Here is a 23,095-nt window from a genome sequence, read left to right as displayed (position 1 = left end):
AGATAAGATATTCGTATCTGAACTCTTAACTCCTAACATAGAGGACGAGGCCAAGAGTTTCAGGGCATGGGAAATCCACCTATAAACAGTGCCAGCACAAAGTGGACAGATGTTTGTTAGGGGACACAAAGAGCCCGTTACCTTCCAGCATGCTGAGGTGCATGGCATCGTTGGCTCGCTTTGGCACACTGAGCATCACCTCGAGGCCATCTTTTATCTCCCCTTTTCCTTCTTCACAGCAAGTGAGTAGCTCCTGTAAGAGACCAATACCATGAACCAGCCAAAGACCAAAAGCTCTGCCAACAAGATCTTTGCAGCAAAGAAGTCTATGAAGAATCCGTGATTTTCAAGGTAACAACAGACTGCGGTCAACTGGGCACCTATTCTCATAGAAAATGAATTACTGCTTCTTTATCCAATGGATGGAAGCATTTGTCCTGCTCAAATCAGGATGCTTCTTCAGATCAGAGGAAACCAGACGCAGTCACAGTTTAAGATGGAATCAGTGCACACGTTAACTGCCGAGCCTCAAAAATGACAAAAAGACTTAATTAGCACAGCAAAGCATAATCAGCTACTGGTTTTATTTGAAGGTCATGACAGCATGCAGCTAGCACCCCCGTGTGATTGTGACCTCTTTGGTGCTGTCGGTGCCATGCCCCCACCTAACCTGAAACTCCCAGGTCATAAGCAGAAGCAGCACCGCTGCACCAGAATGTGCAGTTAAATGCTGTGCCTTTGTGCGCAGGATGGTTCCCAAAGCGCGAATGATCTAATCACACCTCCCTGAGTGTGATTACATTTCGTATCTACTCGGAGGAACATCTGCTAGTAAATGAAGGATAACGAGGACAATAAATGCACGTTCTGGCAGGGTCCAAGGTATTTTCTCACCAGTGTATGAATGGTTATATTCAGCCAGTAATAGTAACCACAGCCTTCTGTGTCCTGGCAGTCCCTAAGAGGGACAGGGCACTGCAGTCAGCTCTGGTCTCATACTGGATAGTTTTAGAGCAACTTGGCACCAGACAAGCACTTTCACTCATGACCAGATGGTTTTTACCTATTATTCTAAGCAGCTTAGCAAAAAAGTGCTTAAAAATGCTATGTACAAGAAATTAACCTCACTGGCAGAAAACCTTCCTCGCTGGGGATCTCAACAGAGCTTATTACTATTTTGCTGAAGAACCCCTGGGCAGAATAACGTGTGGTTTATAAATTAAAGCCCCACTTTAATGGTGATTAACTAGATCTGAGGTCACTGAGAAAGAGATCTTTAGCGGAAACACATGCTGAAGACAAAATTCTTAAATCTTGAGGACACCAAGAGGTACACTGCCTTTGCAGAAGTAAAAAGCAGAGGGCTAAATGTGAACATAAACAACTTAACCTCCTGACTTCTATTTCATGTTCACCGTAAGCTCATATTCCTGCAGTGAGGGCCATAAAGCACTTAATAGGATTTTGATACAAAAGTGCAGGGGAGCTTTCCCAACAGCAATGTCCCATAATGGTATAACTTTAACAAAAGCATATGGCCACTTCTGTTTCTAGAGTTTTCTCATTAACAGAAAGATAAAGAGTTTCAGGATTTCATAACTCCATCTCTGAACTTCTTTTCTATCTGAAAATCACATCATTACCTCCTACTGCTGTGCTCAGGCAGCATTGGGGACAGGGTCAGATTCACAAAATACTGTTCCCAGGATGAGTGGGCAGTTGGTTCATTCTGATGCTTAATAACATCCTCCAGCCAAGGAAACAGCCAGGTCAACATCATTAGGTAGAGACTGTAGATTATTATTCTTGTAGTCAAGAAAATGTGCATTGATTTATATGATGCATTCTGTGACAACGATCACAAATTCTAAGTTTCCTTTACCATTCTACTGTTAAGTCCTTAGATTATTAGAAATGTGGGGGTTTGAGGTGTAACTGACACACACCATTATGTTAGTTTCAAGAGTATGACATAAGAATTAGCTATTCATATATATTGCAAAATGATCACAGTAAGTCTAGTTAACACTTGCCAGCATACCTAGTTACAGGAAGCCTTTAACTGTAACCACATTCATAACCAAGAGGAAGTGGAGGTCAGTTTGATTCAAATACACGGGATGTGTGTGAACAACATGTTCCATAAATATGCGTGTGACCCATGACTAGATGTCACAGGGAGGGCGCTGCCTGAGTGTGAGCTACCTGAGCCCCCACCCCACCTGGGTTTGGAGCCCAGATACCAGGGTCCAGTGATGATTGTGGGCACAACCCTTACCCTCCCAGGCTCACGTCCAGACCTGCAGACCAGCACTAGCAGGTGAACTTAACACACACAGAGTACAGAGTACAGTGCCCGGCCCGCAGTCAGCAAGCCGTCCTGAGATACAGGTACTAAGTGATCCAGGTCTGACAATCTCTCTTTCCTTTCTCAGTGTCTGTTAGGGACCAGGGTCAGCCAGCAAAGTTCAGATGCATAATCAAGGAATAGTCTCTTATCTACCTGCTGCACTGAGAAACTGATCAGGGTAACAAATGGCAATGAATTAAAAAAAATTAACTGGCTAGGTGTTACTTCAAAAATTCAGGGTACTTTACATAAAGAGAGAGAAAAATGTCAAAATAATAATGCACAGTTCACAAATTTTGCAGGCAGAAGATGCTTGATACATACTTTTAAAAGAAGTTGATACTTTGTTATTCGCTGAACTGGCTTAATAAGGTAAGAAGAGATGGAATTGGCTAATCCATGCCGCTGCTGTATTTCCTGAATTGAGAAAAAAATATATATATACTGATAAACATTACTGGGTAAAATTAGATAGCATGAGCTAAAACTTTACATTTTTTACCTCCAAAATGAATACACACATATCACTCTTGTTCTAAGAAATAAAAGTAGAAATCACTATTTATTCTTTTAATATGCTGAACATAAGAATAAGTTAATCACTTTGAACCAGAAGACAGCAGTGTTCAGTCTGGATTCCTAGCTTTCACGTGCAGACGTCAAACGGGTGAAGCCCACGACTCCCCGCTACCAGGCCCGCACTGGCCTGGCAACCCCCGCCCCCGCCTCCGCCCCGGGGCCAGCCCTGGCGCCACTCAGCCACAGGACACTGAGCCATGGACTGGACGCGCTCTGCAGCTTTGGCCACGGGCGCCCTGGAGCCACAGACCACATCCCTTCCGCTGAGCCTGACTCTCCCTAACAGGGGCTCCTCCTTCCTCATGAACACATTCACACGCCACTCAGGTATTCTTCCATCCGCTCTCACAATTCAACCATCTTCTAGCCCAGACTTTTCACACCAACCAACTGTACTTGTGCTATCTTGGCTCCTAACACTCTTCTCAGAAAATTTTCAAAAAACAAAGAAAAAAGGGTTGGGGCGCCTGGGTGGCTCAGTCGTTGGGCGTCTGCCTTCAGCTCAGGTCATGATCCCGGGGTCCTGGGATCGAGTCCTGCATCAGACTCCTTGCTCAGCAGGGAGCCTGCTTCTCCCTCTATCCCTCCCCACTGCTTATGCTCTCTCTCTCTCGAATAAATAAATGAAATCTTTAAAAAAAAAAAAAGGGTTATCTTCTAATATACTATGCTTCAGATGTGATTTAAAAACCACCACATCTTTGTATTCTCAATATTCTCAATCTGTTTGCCATCTTCATTAAGCCCCGCAGGAACCAAGCATCGTGTGGGGATTCACGTGGCCGCTCTTTTGGCTGTAGGAATCACCAAACGACAGATCACTTACGCACCAAGAAGATTAGATTAAAGACTTAGCAATTCTTCCTCTGCCTTCCAGATCACAAATAGAGCCTTAAAGTTTCTCTTTAATGGCAACTGTTCAAAAGTGTGGGATTTATAATTTAATGATTATGATATACGTATTCATAATACCACATCGAAAAGATTTCTTCTTTTCATGTACAGTATAATGCACAGATCTCAAGTTACAGGTCACTGAGTTCTGACAAATGTCAACACACTTGCAACCAACTCCCAAACCAAGGTACAGAATATTTCCAACATCACAGAAAGTTCTTCGTACCCCTTTCTAACCAATTCCCCCAACCACAACCCCACCACCACCAAGAGGCAACCCCTGTTCTGATTTCTATCACCAGATAAGTTCTGCATATTCTAGAATTTCATATAAAAGGAATCTTTCAGATGTATTCTTTCATGTCTAGTTTCTCTCAGCCCATGTTTTGGAGATTAATCTCTGCTATTTATGTATCAAGAGTTTATCCCTTTGTACAGCTGAGAAGTATTCCGTTTCATGCATACCCCACAAAACAGTTGAGAGATATTGTAATGTCTTTTGAATACCTTGTTTTAATAACATTCAGAAATGAATCTCTGATATTTCTAAACACCAATCTCACTATTTTTGTTGACATTTTTTATACCTTATGATAGGATTATACTATTCAAACATGACAAGAGAGAAATGAATATCCAATGGGAAAAAAACAGTCTCTTCAACAAATGCTGCTGGGAAAACTGGACAGCAACATGCAGAAGAATAAAACTGGACCACTTTCTTTCACCATACACAAAAGTAAACTCAAAATGGAATAAAGGCACAAATGTGACACCTGAAACCATAAAAATACCTGAAGGGAACACAGGCAGTAATTTCTCTGACATCAGCCATATCAACATTTTTCTAGATATGCCTCCTGAGGCAAGAGAAATAAACGCAAAAATAAGCTACTGGGACAACATCAGAATGAAAAGCTTCTGCACAGCGAAAAAAACAATCAACAAAACTAAAAGGCAACCCACTGAATGAAAGAAGGTATTTGCAAATGACATATCTGATATAGGATTAGTATCCAAAATACAAAAAGAATGGCTACAACTCAACACACGCACACACAAATAATCCAATTAAAAATGGGCAGAAGATATGAACAGACATTTCTCCAGACATACAGACACATGAAAAGATGTTCAACATCACTCATCATTAGAGAAATGCAAATCAAAAATATAATAAGATATCATCTCACACCTGTCAGAATGGCTAAAATAAAAAATACAAGAAGGTTTTGGCAAGGATGTAGAGAAAACAGAACCCTCTTGCACTGTTGGTGGGAATGCAAACTGGTACAGTCACTCTGGAAAACAGCATGGAGTTTCCTAAAAAAGTTAAAAATAGAGCTACTCTACAATCCAGGAATCACACTACTTGGGTATCTCACCAAAAGATACAAAGACACTAATTCAAAGGGATATATGCACCCCTATGTTTATAGCAGCATTATCTACAATAGCCAAATAATGGAAAGAGCCCAAGTGTGCAATGACTGATGGATGAAGAAGATGTGGTACACACACACACACACACACACAGAGTAAATATTACTCAGCCATCAGAAAGAATGAAGTCTTGCCATTTTCAATGACACAGATGGAGCTAGAGTATTACGCTAAGTGAAATAAGTCAGAGAAAGACAATTACCGTATGATTTCACTCAGATGTTGAATTTAAGAAATAAAACAGATGAACAAAGGGAAAAAAAAAGAGAGAGAGAGAGAGACACACACAAACCAAGAAAGAGACTCTTAACTATAGAGAACACACTGATGGTTACCAGAGGGGAGGTGAGTGGGGTGATGGGGGAAACTGGGGATGGGGATTAAAGAGTATACTTACCATGATTTAAAAAAAAAAAATGATTAAAGAAAATACAGACAAAAATGGCGACAAGATCAGAGTATTTTTCCAAAACACCTGACAAAGGTTTAATCCTGCTGAAATAATAAAGCTTCCTTTTCCTAAAAAGCTCTTAAAAAAAATAAAACAAAACTTCTGTGCTTCCAAAACTTTACTTTGGATGGTAGGGGCAAAGAATTGGGGGTTAAGACGATGACCTCGCTTACTGGTCAGTGGCATATCTAACACCACAAACACCCACTGAGTTCACTGAGCCCCAGACAGACATGCAATCGTGCTGACAATGGAGACTGAAGGCAAGACATCTGTGAGATCCCTAAATTAGGTAAGCATAATTTCCTTTATCTTTAAAGGTGTTTTAGGGCAAAGGGTTCTTTTTTAAATGGCTTTCATTCCAAAGCCATTTGATTGGATTCAACATACCACAAGCTCTCTGTGCTTAGACCTTACAGAATTCTAACTCTGCATACAGCTTGGTGTTGAGTTTCATCTGATGGTAAAGAGCAAGGGAGGTGTGAAAAACTGAAAGAAAAGGGCAACACTGGGCTGGGAGAGCTGACTTGATTATTTACAAAAGCAGTGATGTAGAATTACTGGTCATGAGAATGACAACTAAAATAAGACCATGTGCTTCATGGCAAAGACAGAAGCTAAAATGTATTCTCATTTCCCAGACATCCAGAGAAGAGTATCAGGCATGGCCATGCACAAGCATAAGGACAGAAACAAGTCTAATATTCTTGCAGCCTTGTATACCGTATTACACATGACACTGAAAAGTATTCTTTTAATCATGATGTACTTGTCATGTTTGACTATATTCTGGAGACCCAAGAAGCTTTCTGTATATTATTTCCAAAAGGCTCCGACCCCCTTTATATAAAATAACCTCCCTGCAATATCTTTCAAAAAAAGAGGACCTACAAGTACGCTTTCACCAATGAGAATATAATTAATGAGCCTCCCAATGGTCCTAGCTGTTACAGTGCTATTTGTAAAAATTTTACTGATAAGCTACTTTTGGAATTAAGCACATGATAAAAATGGGAAAAATGAATGAATAAAAAAGATTCAAAGGTTCAAAGATTCTTTTTGTTTCATAGAGGGTAAAAGCAGCTTAATAGTTTACAGCTTCTGTACATAATATTATGTTTAAGAATTAACGATTACATATAAATAGTAAGTCATGTCACATACACATGTACCTGTTAAAATCTTAGAAGAATCTTTTAAAAACAGAGGAAAACAGAAGAATATCCCACCATAAATGTGACAGATAAAAACGAAAATACTCTACTCTACTCTAGGTAAAAGCTATGAGTAGTGTTGCATTTTATGTTTACCAAACACAATGTTTTCACCACTTCCACCAGGAATCTCTTACTTACATCAAAGTAGGATCCCGCATGTTCTAGTATCAGCTGAGTAGAATCAGGCTTATTTTTGCAATAGGTGACATACATCTGAAACTTGTCTGCCTATAAACAACAAAAAACGAGAATATCTCTTTCAAACGGCAAGAAGTCAAAACATCATAGACTTTTATGTAGAAAAGAAGCGATGGGGATAAAGGAAATTTAAGCTCTATGGAAAAGAAACACTATTTTATACAGAAAGCTGTTAAAAATAAGAAACGCATCCCACTGGTACCACACACCTCCAGAAGCCTCCCCTGGCCCAGTAAGTCAGGGCTAGGCACACCCTCCCTAGAGGACAGGGCACTGACACCAGGTGACTGTCGGCTTCTCCTCCCTCAGCACCCCCCCAGGCATGGCTGGGCACTCACGTTCACCTATGAATCCCCAGGGCCATGCACAGGCCAGGCACATTAAAGTTCCATTTCTAAACATCACTACTACCAATTAAAAGCTCATTCTACATTACTATCTAGTTGGAGAATGTAATTCTTAGAGGCAAAGTCCACTTCTCCATAAGCAGACATCACAGAAGATGGTGACATAAGAGAAATGAACCGTATTCCTTCTAACTTCCCGCAAAGCCACCAAACAACTGTGAGAACCAGTCGCTGAGGTGTCATTACCCAAGTAACAAAGCAATGTCCAACGTCCTCTGGCAACTGCTCATATTTTTCCAGCTCTTTAAGGAATATGCTGCAGAGAGTAAAAATGGTATCGTATTATTAAGAGGTTTTTTTTTACCAGCACTTTACCAGTGAGATAAGCCAGAAATCAGACCAAGCATGCCAAACATACCATTTCAATCAAGTGCAGTGAAAAATCTGCACCCTCTAGATTTTAAAGATTTAACAAAACGTGTAGCTCTTAACTAGGCTAAGTTATTGACTTTCAGATAGCTAACATGTTTAGCCTTTAAATACTTTTTTATTTTTTCTGGGCGAGTGCTTTATTCAGTAGCTAAGGATGTTATTTAGGGATATAAATAAACAATCAGAAGAAGCCATTTAGGTTTAAGTGTGTCTTGCTGGGTGGGGGCAGGGGAGCGAGGGAGAGCCCGGCAGGTTTGGCCCCCAGCATTATCTTCCACAGGCTACCGGGCTCCACAGACTCTGTCTAAAGCAACTTCTGCTTCTTTAAACAACAACAACAACAAAACCTGAAAAATAAAACCATGTGCCTCTCGTGGCCAATGGACAGCGCATTTTATTTTGATCGACTACACATCTGTTCTGTCCTCAGTCCTTCTTCCCTCTTGGAAAAGACCAAACATGGGCCAGCAGCCTCAGAGAACTCTCCTTTACCTCTAAGAAGTAATCGAGGTAGCAGCTGGTGGCACAGCTTCAGAGAAGTCAGGGTTCCTCCAAAAACAGTGCTCACACTTTCCCTAATCTTATTTCTATGGCAGGAAAGTACACAGAAGAAGCGGAGTCTCTATTAACAAAGAGTCTCTACAGTGTCGGTCTTTTTGACGAAAGCCCCACAGGTGTCATTCAAATTTCAACAGGATCACTGAAATGGATGCTTAATTCAGTTGGAAGCTTTCATTTCTTGTTATGAAACTTCAGCCCAGTATCTAGATTTCAAGAGTAACCAGCTCCCCAAAGATAAAGCCACTCACTTATTATGAAATTCATAGATTTCCTGCATGTTCCCGAAGATAACAAGCTCTCTGTTTACGATGCCGGCCGGGATCTCCTCCACCCCGCTGGTCATTTCCCACAGGTACGTCTGGCCGGGAGGCAAGCAGAGAGATTACAACACAAAAACCGACAGCACACGTCCAAGAAACGGCTACTGCTGACATCTTTAATACGTACCCAGAGTTCACAAATCACTGAAAAATACATCTGAAGAATGCAACCTTTTACAAAACAACATGAAAAACTTTTTCCCAAAAAAGCCCCCCAGTTGTTCTGAGCACTTGAGAGTAGCTCCTATACTCTCCAGCTCAAAACTTTCTATCCCCGGCTTCAAGTTTTGCAGTTAACCTACTCTCTGAGGTATGACAAATATTCTTTGAACTACTGAGAGTATGAGTTGCCAATCATAATTAGTAGGCATATTTCTCTGAAGCTGCTGTAAAATTCTTTTTCTCTCTTTTTTTTTAAAGATTTTATTTATTTGACAGAGAGAGAGAGACACAGCGAGAGAGGGAACACAAGCAGGGGGAGTGGGAGAGGGAGAAGCAGGCCTCCCGCGGAGCAGGAGCCCGATGCGGGGCTCGATCCCAGGACCCTGGGATCATGACCTGAACCGAAGGCAGACGCTTAACGACTGAGCCACCCAGGCACCCCGAAGCTGCTGTAAAATTCTATACAAAGAGAATGTCAGCCAGGCCGTCATGTGATGAACGGAATGAGAGAATTAATGCTGTATCATCTCTGTGATGAGCAAAACACAAGCCTGGAACCTCACAGAAGGACAGAAACAAGAAAAACAGGCTGCTTAAGCACACTTCAAATCTCAAAAACAACAAAAAGTGTGATTATTTTAAGAACTACCAACAGGTAGGGAAAAGTAGCACACTTAGACTGAATCTAAATAAACAAGCAAAAAAACTTACTTACATCCATACACTCGCGGAGGTCTCTTACGTAAGCCTTTTCAGTTTGAATTAGCTCAGCCATGATGAACCTTCAACAGAGGAAGACAGCGAGGAGCTCAGCTTACAAGCAGGACACATGCTGATTTTAACTACCTACTTTGACGGTTTATAAAATTATAAGGTGGTTTTAAAAGCATTAGGCAGTAAGGTGTTCTGGGGAATTAAATCAAGAACAGATAGAACAATAATAGTATGCAGCCACGGATTCAAAGGAAAAACCATTTTGGAAACCATTCTGTTGAGGTCCCTGCAGGTCAGGGCTTCTCACTCAGCACCACTGACATCTGGGGGCAGATAAGGCTTTGCTGGGGGGCTGTCCCATGTAGTAGAGGACATCAGCAGCATCCCTGGTCGCCATGCACTAGATGCCGTAGCACACCCCCTCCCCACGCTGTGACGACCAAAGGTGTCTCCACACATGGCAGAATGACCCCCAGCTGAGAACCCCAGGTTTAGGACAATCTTGTCTTCATGAATGTCTAGTGCAGTTTACTAATTGGCAATTCTGAAACAGCTCCATGTGTGTTATTTTTCTCGTTAGTACTACTACTTACTCATGACCTATTGACAACCAATGACACTACAACAACTTGTCAACCTGTAGGAAATGGAAGCACAGGGACGAACACAAGACATGGTTTCTGAAGCAGGTGACAAGGGGGCAGTGGAGTCAGTGCTGCAAAAACGACACACATTCAGAGCATCCCAACGGATTAGTGCCATTGGTTTCAAAGCACACACAGAAGCATGCTTGTCCAAGTGACGTTTTCTCCACTCGTTCAACGAATCCCAGCAGGTTCTTAGAGACTGGCTTACTCTTTTCTGCGGGCCGACTTCCGTTTCTCTTCGTTAAGTTCATGAGCAGCATCACGAAGCTTCACCTCCGACCCAGGGACACTGGCGGGGATTATGTCTAGCTGAAGACTTTTGCTCTGTGGAGGAAGACAGCCAAGGAACTTGAGTTAATTAAATCCGGGGAGGACACGAGGAAGAACACCATTATTTTATTCTGTGTGCACAAAGCACTTTACCGATTTGTTGGAATCTGAAGAAATCCCCAGGGCTTTCTCCAAAGAGGTCCTGTACTTCTCCATCCGCAGAGAGAAATCTCTGTACCTCTTATCCACTGCAGTCACACATTTTTTTATCTCTGCTGCATGGGCATGCCCTTTTTCACAAAAGCCATCAGCCAGCTGGATCAATAGCTTCACTCTCTCTTTGGTTTGCTGCAAAAAAACAACAGGAAAGTATTGTGAGGCAAATGAACTCCAACTGCCAGAAACCAGAAACACAGTGGCAACTTGCCTACCACTCTGAGCTCTCAACGGGGAAAAACTGCTGGGGACAGAAACTTCCACCAAAGCTCCAAGTCCACCAATTCATCTCCCTGATCCTGGCTGAGCTACCGTTCCTCAGCTTTCCACAAAGAATGGCAGGTTTATGACCTCGAAAACAACCAGACAAAAATCTAGACTTTCTTTCTGCAATGTCTTCATCGGGTAGATGCTCAGGAGATAGCTGTAGAAGGAAGAGAGGAATGCTCACTCGGGCTGTTCTCTCTAGGGCCCTGCGATTCTCCACCACCGCATGCTGCACCAGCTGACTGCAGAGACACCTCCCTGCTCCCCGCAGGTTTACTCCCCGCGCCCATTTATGGCAGTAGTCCCCAGAGACGCTGGCTTTCCTGCCACGTGGCAAAGGATCTCCCCACGGCAGACCTTGAAGCAACTCCACGTGGCACGTTCATTTCTTCTCCAGCTCTCAGTAGAAATGGAGGAAAAAATCACTAGTCGGGAAATTATCTTTGTAGAGGCATTTTAAATGCTCTTCCCTGTTTTAGAACTCCCTCTCAAAAAAATAATTTCGTTTGTATACGTACTTAGAGAAGATATCTTAATTAAACATAACTTTCTTTTCTTTTTTTTTTTAAAGATTTTATTTATTTATTCATGAGAGACAGAGAGAGAGACAGAGGCAGAGGGAGAAGCAGGCTCCCCGCGGAGCAGGGAGCCCAATGTGGGACTCGATCCCAGGACCCTGGGATCATGACCTGAGCCGAAGGCAGACGCTTAAACGACTGAGCCACCCAGGCGTCCCTAAACATAACTTTCTTAACGTTTCTTAAAGTTAAGCATAAACCTAAAAGGCAGTGACTTCACTCAACTCTGATTTCTCACCACATCCTTCCCGTGTGTTCCGACGAGGCTTACTTCAACATTCCCACTGGCACTTCCAGTGAGTACAGTTACTCCTCTCGCAGGGAACCTGGTTTTCCACTGACCTTTATGTAGAAAATCTCTATGCCTAACATGCAGGAAGCTGACTTTAAAAATCCCCAACAGGTGTACGTGAGAGCAGAGGTCTCAAAAAAGAAAAAAAAAATCCCCAAAATGATAAAGGTCAGAGCTCAAAACCTGGATAAATTATCTTAGTTTATACAGTAAATTTGAGGCAGAATTCATTAGGCAACCTGTAAAGCCCGCTGTAAAAATCCTTGGGCTCTGCACAAACACCTAGCTGCAGCTGAGTGCCCAACTGGCCCCAGCATCCAACATGCGGGCCCCACGCGTACTCCCTGTCCCTGGTTCTTTGCCCCAGCGCCCCGCCTGCCCGGAATGCTCTTCCCCAAGATGTCTCTGTGGCTCCTTTATGTCTCTGCTCGACTAAAGGCCACCTTCTCAGCAGGCCCTCCCTGACTCCCTTAAAATTGCAACTCCCCCTTCCTGCCCCAGCTATCCTTACTTACCCTGTCGGCTCTACTCTTCCCATGGCATGGATCACCTTCCAACAAGGATGAGGTTCACTTAATACCATTACTGCCTGCCTGTCTCTTGTTAGAATGTAACCTCCACAGGCCAGGGATGTCTGTTTTGTTTCCTAATATCTCACTCACTTCCATGTGCCTGGCACCTAATGGACATTTACCAAATATTTCCTGAGAAAATAAATTAACATTAGGTTCTTTGTGCAAGTATGTATATGCCTATAACTTTAATGAGCATGGTAGTTACTCTTAATAGGCATTAATACTTTTCAAAAAACAAGTGAAAACAGAACTCAGATACAATCATGTCTCTGTGAAAAAAATTAACTATTCCAGATTCTATTCAAGCTGTTTACTGGAAAAAGTCAGCAAAACTTAAACCACCCTGAAGTTTATTGGGCTTTCATCTGGTATGGAAATGAACTCAAGTAGAGTGAGCTAAAGGGAAAAGATCTGTCAACCAATTTTTTTTTTTTTTTTTTTTTTAAGAGAAGAAGAGGTAGAAGGGAGGTACAGAAGAAGAGGGAGAGAGAGAATCTTGGGCAGACCCCTCGCCCAGCACAAAGCCCAATGCAGGGCTTGATCTCAGGACACTGAGATCATGACCTGAGCCAAAATCAAGAGTTGGATGCTTAACCGACTTGAGCCACCCAGAAGCCCCTCAACCAAATCTTTTCACTTATCAACATGACACCTTTCTGGATATGTTAAGACAAGACTAATTATAAACCAAATAAAGAAGTCAAAGTTTCAGACTTGGAAGCATAAATTCCAAGAGGGACTTAACTTAGAACCATTATTAAATTTTAATATCAAAGAGAATTAATAAGAGTACGGCAGGATTGTTAACAAACTGTGTTGTCTAGATAAGGTTACACTGCTGTGTGCCCAAATACTAATGTGCTGAGAAGCACAAAGAAGGTTCTGTTGTGACACCCTAGGAGCGCTTCTCATCCCCTGCACCACCCAGGAAGGATCCTCTGAGTTATGTGTATCGTTAAGGAGGCAAGAAAACTTTTTCATGTTGTAAGCACTGGGGTCACAGAGGTGAAGATAAAAAAGACAATTCAAAGAGAAAACAAAAACACTAAGAATGGATAGGAGGATGTCTGCATAATACACATCACAAAACAGACCAGCTGCAGGCGTGTAACACCAACAGGGTGATACTGAATAGGACACTAAATGTAGCAGAAGATGGCCTAGAGGCAGAGCCCTGTGGCTTGCAACTTTATGTAAACAAGAGACGCCAATCTGAGAGTCAAGGCTTCTCCAAGAGGTGTGGCCAAGCCTCTCCCTCAACCCCAATGGCTTTCCCTTATTAGTTTGCATGCACAGGTATATATATTTACCCATTCATCTTGTTATTGCCTGTTTCTCTAGCTGGAAACTGCAGTCCATGAGCCCAGCACCCAGAGCAGTTCCTGGTATGTGGCCAGGGCTCCATGAATAATGACTGAATGAATGAATGATGGGATAAAAATTAAGTATGATGAATCTGCTCATTCACGAACCTTTTATATCTCGATATGTATTTTTATTTTAATGGGTATTTTTCAAATGTATGCATAGAATTCAAAATTCAAAAGGTAAGAAAGGATAGAAGAGACGTTTTAGTACAGAGGTGGGTACGTGTGTATTTTTTCCTGTTTTGTACCTAAACGCTTGCACACAATAAACCCTGCTCTACACCTAGTACTTTTCATTTAACAACTCAGTTATCCTTCACCATTGGAACACAAGCAGCAACCCTGTTTTATGTTGAGAGCTGCATAATGTTTCTATAAGTGAATGCGCTTCCACTGATGAACCTTCATGTTGCTCCTGCGCTTTCCCCACGACCAGCACAAAGCAGGCAAAAACGCCCATCTGGGCACCTGCAGAGTCCGCATTTCGCGATGTGGGCCTACGGGGGAGGGGGGACGGTAAGTGCGTCTGTGATGGGCGGTAATCAGCGACGCCTGCAGAGGTCACCTCCGTTCCCCACCTCCTAAGACGCAGCTGCAAGCTTTTTGATCTTTGCCAATCTCTTGGTTTGTGAAAACAGAACACACTGCAGTTCTGATGTATAATTTTATTTTAGGTAAATTTGATAATTTCATATATTTAAAGGCCATTTGTAATTCTTTTCCTGTGAGCCCTCTTTAATATCTTTTGTCCACTTTGTTTTGTCTTATTGATTTATAAAAGCTCTTTGCGACTGAGAAATCAGCCCTTTGTGATATGAACTGCGTATTTATCTTCTCTGCTTTTTGTCTTTTAGTTACAGTGGACTGCCCTTTAGAAATTTTCACATTTTTTTGTGTATGTCATTTTTATCATTCTTTTATGGGCTTTGGTTTTGTGTCCTGTTATTTCTTCTAGTCGGTCAGGTTTTCATTGCTGAACTTGAGCCTTTTTTCTGACAGTTACCTTGGTATCAAGGTGGGATATGAATACAACTCAATTTTTCTCCAGAAGGCTACTCAACACTATGGAAAAAACTTTCTACATCTTTTAAAATGAAGTATTATACAGGTTTCCATCATCATTATTATTATTCCTAGAGACTGTTACATAAGTAGATTTTTATTTTAAAAGAATACAACTGTTATAACTTGAACGTCATCAGTCGGTACAATCAGGGGCTTGTAGAAAAATAAAAGCAAACTGAATTTCTGAGTCCACATGCTCAAAGGATCTTTACTCACCATGTTCTTAAGTAAATGGAAACCCAGGAAGGATGCACATTCAATGGTCTTAGACCATTTCTGTCAGATTAAGGCATTTGGCACTGGGGACACGGGTGATCAGGAGGTGTGCGGGAAGGGGAAGGCAGAGTTCTGCAGGTCTCAGGCAGTGGATTTCTGGCTCCAGTGTGCTTACATAAAAATCACCTGGGACGTTGTTTAAATTTGTTCATCTTTAGGTCTCTCTCCTAAATAGTTTAAGTCACTAAGTCTCGAATAAGGACAGAAATTGGCTTTTAAGTAAACACTCATGACCTGGATGCAGGCAATGCCTGCAAAGCACTTTAAGAAATTATTACATTAAGAGTTGCAAAGGAATGCAGTTGAGTCATAGGTCAGATAGTAACCAAAAGGCTTTATTTCTCTTACACTAAATATGTTACAGTAGTAACCGCTGTAACAACTGAACTGGAAGACTGTTATGTCAAAACAAAAGATTCTCTACATAACAAAAAAAAAAATGGTTCTTAGAGGAAACTGTGATGGGGGACAGAAGGCAAGCAACATCTCCAAACACCAGAGCAGTTGCTATCGGATTAAAACAAAGGCAGCCGGAAACCAAAGGGAAAAAACGCTAAGAAAGAAAGTGAGAGGTGTTCTTTTCAAAATCTACCAGTTCCTCTTGGCAAAACTGACTCAATGTATTCAGTGAAAGAAAGACCTCTGTGTATCTGGGAAACAGCAAGGTCAGATATTACCTGTGATTTCATTTGCTTATTTTTACAAAACGCAAGGGCAAAAATATGCCCATTCCTGCTCATTCTTTAACAACCACACCCCAAATTTGAGAAGGAAAATTCAGGAATAAAAAATCCTTTTGTATACACCCCACTGGTGGAACACAACGGTCACGCTAGTGCACTGTAGATGGTGACATGCACATCACATTCTGTGTGCATGGCGCCCCCTGGGGTTGTGCAGTGACCGGGCTGTTTGGCTGTGCATACTGACCTGCGGAGGGCAGCATTAATGGAGATGTAAGTTCGAGAAAAGGAACAAATCTTAAATCTACCTCTGGGTGGTATCTTAGGCATTTTCTTAATACCCCCATAATCAAAGGCTATTCAAAGAAACAAAGATAGATCATATAATGCACACAACTGTAATTTATTATCCAACTATTAACAAAAAACAAGAATTATGTAGCCAAAGGGGTGCTGTATCTAGGAAGCAAAAGACACGCTGCTTACCTGCAGAGGCAGGCAGGTCAGCTCTCCTCAGATGAGTGGGTGGGTGCCCTCCTGTGGATGCTCATGGCCCCTCTGGGTGCGGCTGTCATTGCCTGATTGTCTGACACCCCCCGCCCCCCAATGCTCACGGTGCCCCTGCCAGTGCCAGCTCACGCCGAGCCCTACAGGGGTCAGTCTGTCGGCAGCCACACTGGACTGTGTGCTCTTCCAGAGCAAAGACCAGGGGTTTCCAGAGCCCAGCACCCCGAGGGTGAGGGGAAGGAAATAAGCTACATCTTGCGGGCGGGCAGGAGTAGAGGGCAGTGCAGAATAGCAGGAGGGGTCAGAAACAGTTACAGAAAACATAAAGTACAAATAAACATAATACAAAGTAGCTGTTGCCACTCTAGAGGATTTAAAAATTTCCCACTGACGGTTTTCAAAGCCACCTTAAGGGCCACACGAGGAAATCAATTTTTTTTTTACTTTGTGGGAATACTTCTTTTTAACGAAAAATACTATCCAGCTCGATCATTTATTTCTACTAGTAAATTTGAATTTCCAGTTTAAAAAAAAAAACCTCAAATCTATCACCCAAAACATAGGCACGTCTGAAAATAAAACTTTGAAAAACTAAAACAAAAATAGCACAGCTTGAGAAGGGAACTCTAAAAATCTCAAAATTGTTTTGAGGTAAAAGAATGAGCCTCTGTGGGTATACACTTTAACTGGGAAAACATTCGTGGCAATGTGTGGAGTCTTACAGATTTGCTTAAAAATTCATATTTATGCCCATATATTACATACGCCACGTCTTTAATTCTACTTCGCTTTTCAGAAGGAAAGTGAAGATGTCTCCACCTGCATAAGCCTATGAAGAGCCGGCAGGAGAGTGCGCAGAGGTGAACTCTGCCCCCCGCAGCCCAGACAGGTTCCTGACCGGATGGGGCGCGTGTGGGCAGGGCTACGGTAGCAAGCGTCACCCACCAGAGACCAGGCAAAGAAGCGTCCTCAGAACACACCCAAGCCAAGTCGGTAACACCAGTGTTTCCTAAAAATAGCAAGTACTCAGAAAAGACCTTGGGGGAATAAAAAAACAAAGAAAAAGAATAATGAAAAGGACAAAAGAGAAAACATAAAGGTATCTGCTGAAATCAGAGGACCCAAAGGAAACACCACATAAAAGGAGGGACAGCTGAGGGGAAGCGTGAAAGGCAGAAAGAAGCGTCACCTACATTAACATACAACGAGCCACTGGGGTCCCTCTGTTTCTCCAATTTTGGATAAGGTGTTTAAGGGATTTTTTTTTTTTTTGAGAACTATCTTATGTACATGAAGTATCCTGTTCTAGGTTATTCTGGAAAACCCTGCCGGGTGTATAGGCGACCAATCTGAACCTACCTTTGCGGTGATCTGAAACTCCTCGTGCTCTTTCAGTAGCTCTTGGGTGTGCTGTATGCTTGAGCCCGTGGAGGTATGTGTGGAAAGGTAGAACTCCCCGTTGTCATGGATCCATTCTAGAGCCTGGGGAGGGAAGGAATGGAGATGCTCATGCCTGAGCCCTGGTAAAGGAGGCCCACTCCCTGCGTCGCCCACGCAGATGTGCAGTCACAAGCCCAGGCTGGTACACATCTACAAGTACCTCTTCAGGGACAGATGAGCTTCTGAAACAAGTATCATAATTCCAAAAGGAAAAGGAAAAACCTGACATTCTAGAAAGCTGTAACCACCTCACTTATATTGCAATGATTAAACAGTTCCTATAGCGGTGACATGCACTCGCAGTAGAAGAAACTACAACTAAGACCCTTTCAACAAGGATACTGAGAAGATGTGGAAGAAGGGATGATTTGAGACCCTCACACTTCTAAATGTTTAGGCCTTTCTTCCTTTTCCTGCCTTCAGTGAGTACCAGGTGGGATCCACCACACTTGCTCTTTGGGGGGTCCTATCCCATGATGCACAAACGTGCCACTGGGGAGCTGCTAGGAGAAGACATGCCTTAAGCCCTGTGGCTGCAGGAGAGAGGTGAGCGCACCTGAGGAGAAGGGAAGGGGGCCAGCGAGGGTCAGACTGCAATGACCCAGTTCTAACGCGTGTGCTATCTCATGCCCTTAGATAAAAGTTGTTTCACTACTTCTATTTCCATATAACTGAAGTGAAATCAGACTTACATATGCATCTAAAAACACAACACTGGGGGAAAGAAACATAAAAATGTAGAAGCTTTTATATTTGCCACTTGTAATCTCTGAGTCAGCCACTGTACTTTGCTAGTCTTAGAGTAGAAATGTCACTGTGTTTATTAGATACATCACAGCATTTACAGCATTTTAGAAGGAAACCATGACCCGGACAGCTGACTGCACGGGAATTACGGCTGTTATGCCTGAGCATGGCTATCCCGCCCCTGGAACAATGTTAACACTGCTGCTGAATCAAGGTTGAAAGCGATGTTTGTCAATTCACTCCAAAGGTCCCAGGTTTTTCCACATTTACAGCACGCTGTCTCTTGAAGGCCTACTGTGGAGTCAGGTGCTACCTGGGGGGCACTGGAGAATGAGCGAAGCTTCGGCCCTGCCCCTGTAGAGTGGGCAGGAGGAGGGAGATGGACAAAGATGCACAAAGACAAATGAGAGCAGGGATACCATGCTTAGAACGGGAGGTCAGCAGAAGTGGTGTCTAAACTAGGACAGGCTGGCTGGGAAGCAACAGGCTCAGAAGAATGGGGAGAAGCTCAGTAGGTAGACGGGCATGCACCATGGCCCCAGGCTGGTGAGCTGGCCCGCTATGGAGGCTGAAGGTGAGGCTGGAGAGAAGATGGGGAGGGCAGGAGGGCCCAGGAGCTCACAGGCCCAGTTTGGACTTTTCTGTGAAAACTAACGGGCTGCCGTGTAGAAAAGGAATTTCAGTACACAGTGAATGGAAGAAGTAACACTGGTCAGCAAACTGGCTCAAAGATTTAGGCAGGACACAGCTGGGGTTTCTATAGCATGATGGCTCTGACTGTGAAGGGGGAGGGCAGATCTGACCTGTGTGGGGGGTCTACACCTATGGGACTCACGAGGGAATGAAAGTGGGAAACTGGGGAAAGAAAGGAAGCAGGAGGTATACACCCTGTAAGGTGAGAGGGTGTGGGGGACACACCCTGTAAGAGAAGGGGGTCCTGGGGGACACCCACATAGGACGATGGAGCCTGGGGAACACAACCCATAAGATGAGGGGGCCTGGGGGTCACCCACATAAGATGAGGAGGGGGGACAGGGCTTCACGAGTCCAGTTCTGCTCTCAGTGAGGCCAAAGTAGAGACACCAAGGAGGCAGCTGGGATTTCTGAGTCTGCAGACCCGAAGTAGAGGTCAGGGCTACCTTCATGACAAGGTACCAGCAGAGGAGGTAAGAAGATAGGAAAGAAACTAGAGCTAGCCCCAGACTAAGCCTGAGGGGATGCCAGTGTTCAGCAGTGGAGAGCCTGGGAAGAGTGCCAAGGAGGCCGGAGGCGCCCAGGAAGCCCGAGGGCCAGGACTTGCCCACAGAGCCGGGGCGGTAATCACTGCTCCGCGTTCCAGCCAGTTAAGCTCAGGGTGCCGTCCTGAGGCCTGTGCATCAGGAGGAGCCTCCAGGACTGGGGTTACAAACAAGCAACTTCACTACGGGACCGTGAGCACAGCATAGAACCCAATGGGCTGCAATGGCCTACACTTCCTGATTTCATTTTTGGCACATGAGCTGACTTTAGGAAAAAGCAACAACACATTCCATTGTTTTTCTCCATTAAAATGATTATTTACAATTGTGTTCTCTGTAGCTGAATGACTGCTTGTCTTTCAACAGAGAAACAATAAAGACATATGAGAAGAGATTATGAGACAATCTCTAATTAGAAACAAAATCAGGCCCCATGAGTCTGAAATATGGTTGAACTATCATTAAATAAAATGTAATTTAAACACTAAAAACACTGCTTGCCACTTCTGTTGGGAATATAACTACCTCTGGTAACATCAGCCAAGATGAGGGAAGGGTTGAGTCTGGGTGCCAGATCTATGGACCAGGAACTCCAGCTTACAAACCTCGAGGGAACCGAGCCATTCTGAGCACCTCGCTGCCCACTCGAAACCAACATTGACCAAATCAAAAGAAAATATTCTCCCTAAGTGGGAAACTGTGCTGAGGAAGATTTAATCTTTAAGCTAAAAGATTTAACTGAATGCCTACTCTGTGGCAGGCACAGGTGAAGTCAGAAGACCGTCCAAGTCTGATGTGGTCACCAGCGACCCACAGCACCAAAGGGACTCTAAGCCCCCTGACATGCAGGACACGAGCTGGCTCACACAGGCGTTCTGAGAATGAGCCTTCTGTCCTCCGTGCCCTCCAGACTCTCCACATTCTGGACCAACAGCTTACAGATTCCTATGCTACCGTTAAAGCCAAAGAGAAGTGACAGGAATCTTAGTTCAAGTTAGGGGTCAGACAGACTTTACGCTACAACGATCTTCCACGACTAACCATACCGGCGGAAGCACTTATCCCAAAATGACTTCAGAAGATGGAAACTCTAAACATACCTTTTTATTTATTTTTTTATGTAGGCTCCACGCCCAACATGGGGCTTGAACTCATGACCCTGAGATCAGGAGTCCCATGCTCTACTAAGTGAGCCAACCTGATGCCCCCTAAACATATCCTCTTGATGTCTCTGCATTAGTCAACTACATGAACACTTTTTTACTCTACTGAATTCTTAGAAATTCTATCACACTTCTTACCTAACTTTAGCTCAAGTTATCTGAAGAACAAAATTTTACCTTGAAAATATAATTATAGCAAAATAAAAAAAAACAAAACACCCACCCACTTGTATTTATACAAGTACAGAACCTAGATTCCACAATGATTTTTGGATCATTGTCATAAGGAGGACTTGTCCCTGGTGGTCCTAACTATGAGCCAACGGCAGCAGAGGCGGGCTGTGTGACATGCTTGCTGAGGGCCCAAACCCACTTCTACGGGGTGTGGGTTTTCTTTCCATGACAAGTTTATTTAAAAGGCATGACTCTCTCGATCATTTGAAAGTGGTTTTCAAAGTGGCTGACAGGTCAAGAGCTTCCCAGCGGAGGCGGGAAGTCTAAATAGAGGGTGGAGAGCACGGGGGAGCCCGGTGTAATGACTGACCTGCTTGGCACTTCGTTCAAAGACCACATACTGCTGGCACTGGTCTAGCCGTCTCTTTCTCATGGTCCAGTAATGCAATACCCTGTTCTCCCGCTGGAAGAGTTCATTCAAGATATCTAAGAGAATAAAGACAAAGACATATGTCGGGGCTTGCAACCAGTGAAAACACTTGCAAAATTCCATTCAACGTTCTTTAAAGACTTAATGCAAATGTCAATGCAAGACAGTATTAAATTACAAGCCACACGGCTTGCTCACCCAATGTTCTCAGTGAGCGTGTCCACCAGACCTCAGACCTCTCCTTCTGCTCTTACCCCAATTTGTTGTCTTACGATTGAGGTCACTGGAAACTGAAGACTGGCCTCCAATATCTTTGGTTAGCTGGATGAGTGGGATAAGCTATTGCATCCCCTGCTGGGGCAATCTGACAATGGCTGGAAAAGCTTCAGTATTAAATAATTTGTTCAACAACATTAAAACCTTCCTGTAGAAAGAATTTAGTATAAAGGATCTATGTCATAATGGTGGAGTACTAGAAGAAAACAGTTTTGTTTTTTCTTTCTTCTTCTTCCTTTTTTTTTTTTTTTTTAACAAAGACAAAAACAAAAACATAAGCCATTAGGAGAAGCAGGGACATGAAGTAGAGAAGCATGGAGCCAGAAAGGCCAAAAACCCTGATTACATAACACTGTAAATGTCATAACCAAACAAAATCCACCATAACAGTACAGCACCAATAAAAAGCTAGTTAAAATTATTGGGAAAATACAAGACACGGACCCAATGTACTTGCTTGTCAACAGGGAAAGATGAACGGTCCATTAGAAAAATGAGCAAAGCATATAAAGATTTTATTTATTTGAGAGAGAGAGAGAGAGAGAGAGAGAGTGCTGGGGGGAGGGGCAGAGGGAGAAGCAGACTCCCTGCTGAGCAGGGAGCCCGATGTGGGGCTTGATCCCAGGACCCTGAGATCATGACCTGAGCTGAAGGCAGACGCTTAACTGACTGAGCCACCCCAGTGTCCTGAGCAAAGCATATAAACATGAAGTTCATAATTTCTAAAATATGGCCACTAAATACACAGAAACATGTTTAACCTCACTCAGACAATGAGACCATCTTGCACCCTTTTCCTGGCAAGCCCTGGTGCTGTTCAGTGCTGGCAGGATTGGGGGAGAGGAACATGCAGGGGTGACCCCGTATTACTGAAGGGAGACAGCACCACTCTTGCAGCGGGCGCTCTGGCGACAGGTGGCGACAGGTGACGTCATCGCAAATGTGCATACCTTTGAACCAGCAATTCATCTTTCAGATGTACGGTGCTTACACAAGCCACATGTACTCAGGTGCACAAATACTAAGGCACTGTTTGGAAAAACTGGCAGTGACATCTGAGCCCAACTGGGAGACAGGTTAAGTCAACTACGAAATCATTATCCTGGACATTAAAAATGATAGAGCAGATCTTTAAATTGTGATATAGAAAAAGGACTAAGATATACTATTATTATTATTATTATTATTATTATTATTATTATTATTATTATTA

General features: G+C 43.2%; 1 protein-coding gene across 3 annotated transcripts in view; it reads right to left on the bottom strand.

The window, feature by feature from the left end:
* TRIO (trio Rho guanine nucleotide exchange factor) overlaps positions 1-23,095 on the bottom strand; it is a 222,543-nt gene that overhangs the window by 96,249 nt on the left and 103,199 nt on the right. For all 3 annotated transcript variants that reach the window (XR_004678030.1, XM_034998849.1, XM_034998847.1), the window contains exons 19-28: positions 21,547-21,662; positions 17,774-17,896; positions 10,742-10,936; positions 10,527-10,642; positions 9,673-9,739; positions 8,724-8,833; positions 7,729-7,798; positions 7,076-7,165; positions 2,675-2,767; positions 142-253 (exon numbers count right to left, since the gene is read on the bottom strand). Coding sequence is in view for 2 of the 3 variants with exons in the window: in XM_034998849.1 (XP_034854740.1) it covers positions 142-253; positions 2,675-2,767; positions 7,076-7,165; positions 7,729-7,798; positions 8,724-8,833; positions 9,673-9,739; positions 10,527-10,642; positions 10,742-10,936; positions 17,774-17,896; positions 21,547-21,662 (1,092 nt within the window). In the remaining variant the exon portion in view is untranslated. The remainder of the gene's footprint in view (positions 1-141; positions 254-2,674; positions 2,768-7,075; positions 7,166-7,728; positions 7,799-8,723; positions 8,834-9,672; positions 9,740-10,526; positions 10,643-10,741; positions 10,937-17,773; positions 17,897-21,546; positions 21,663-23,095) is intronic.

Source organism: Mirounga leonina, unplaced genomic scaffold (assembly GCF_011800145.1).
Source record: "Mirounga leonina isolate KUSES-001 unplaced genomic scaffold, KU_Mleo_1.0 Mir_95, whole genome shotgun sequence".
NCBI classification, from domain to species: Eukaryota; Metazoa; Chordata; class Mammalia; order Carnivora; family Phocidae; genus Mirounga; species Mirounga leonina.
Note: the sequence above shows the minus strand (reverse complement) of the source record. Positions and strands in the feature narration are given on the sequence as shown.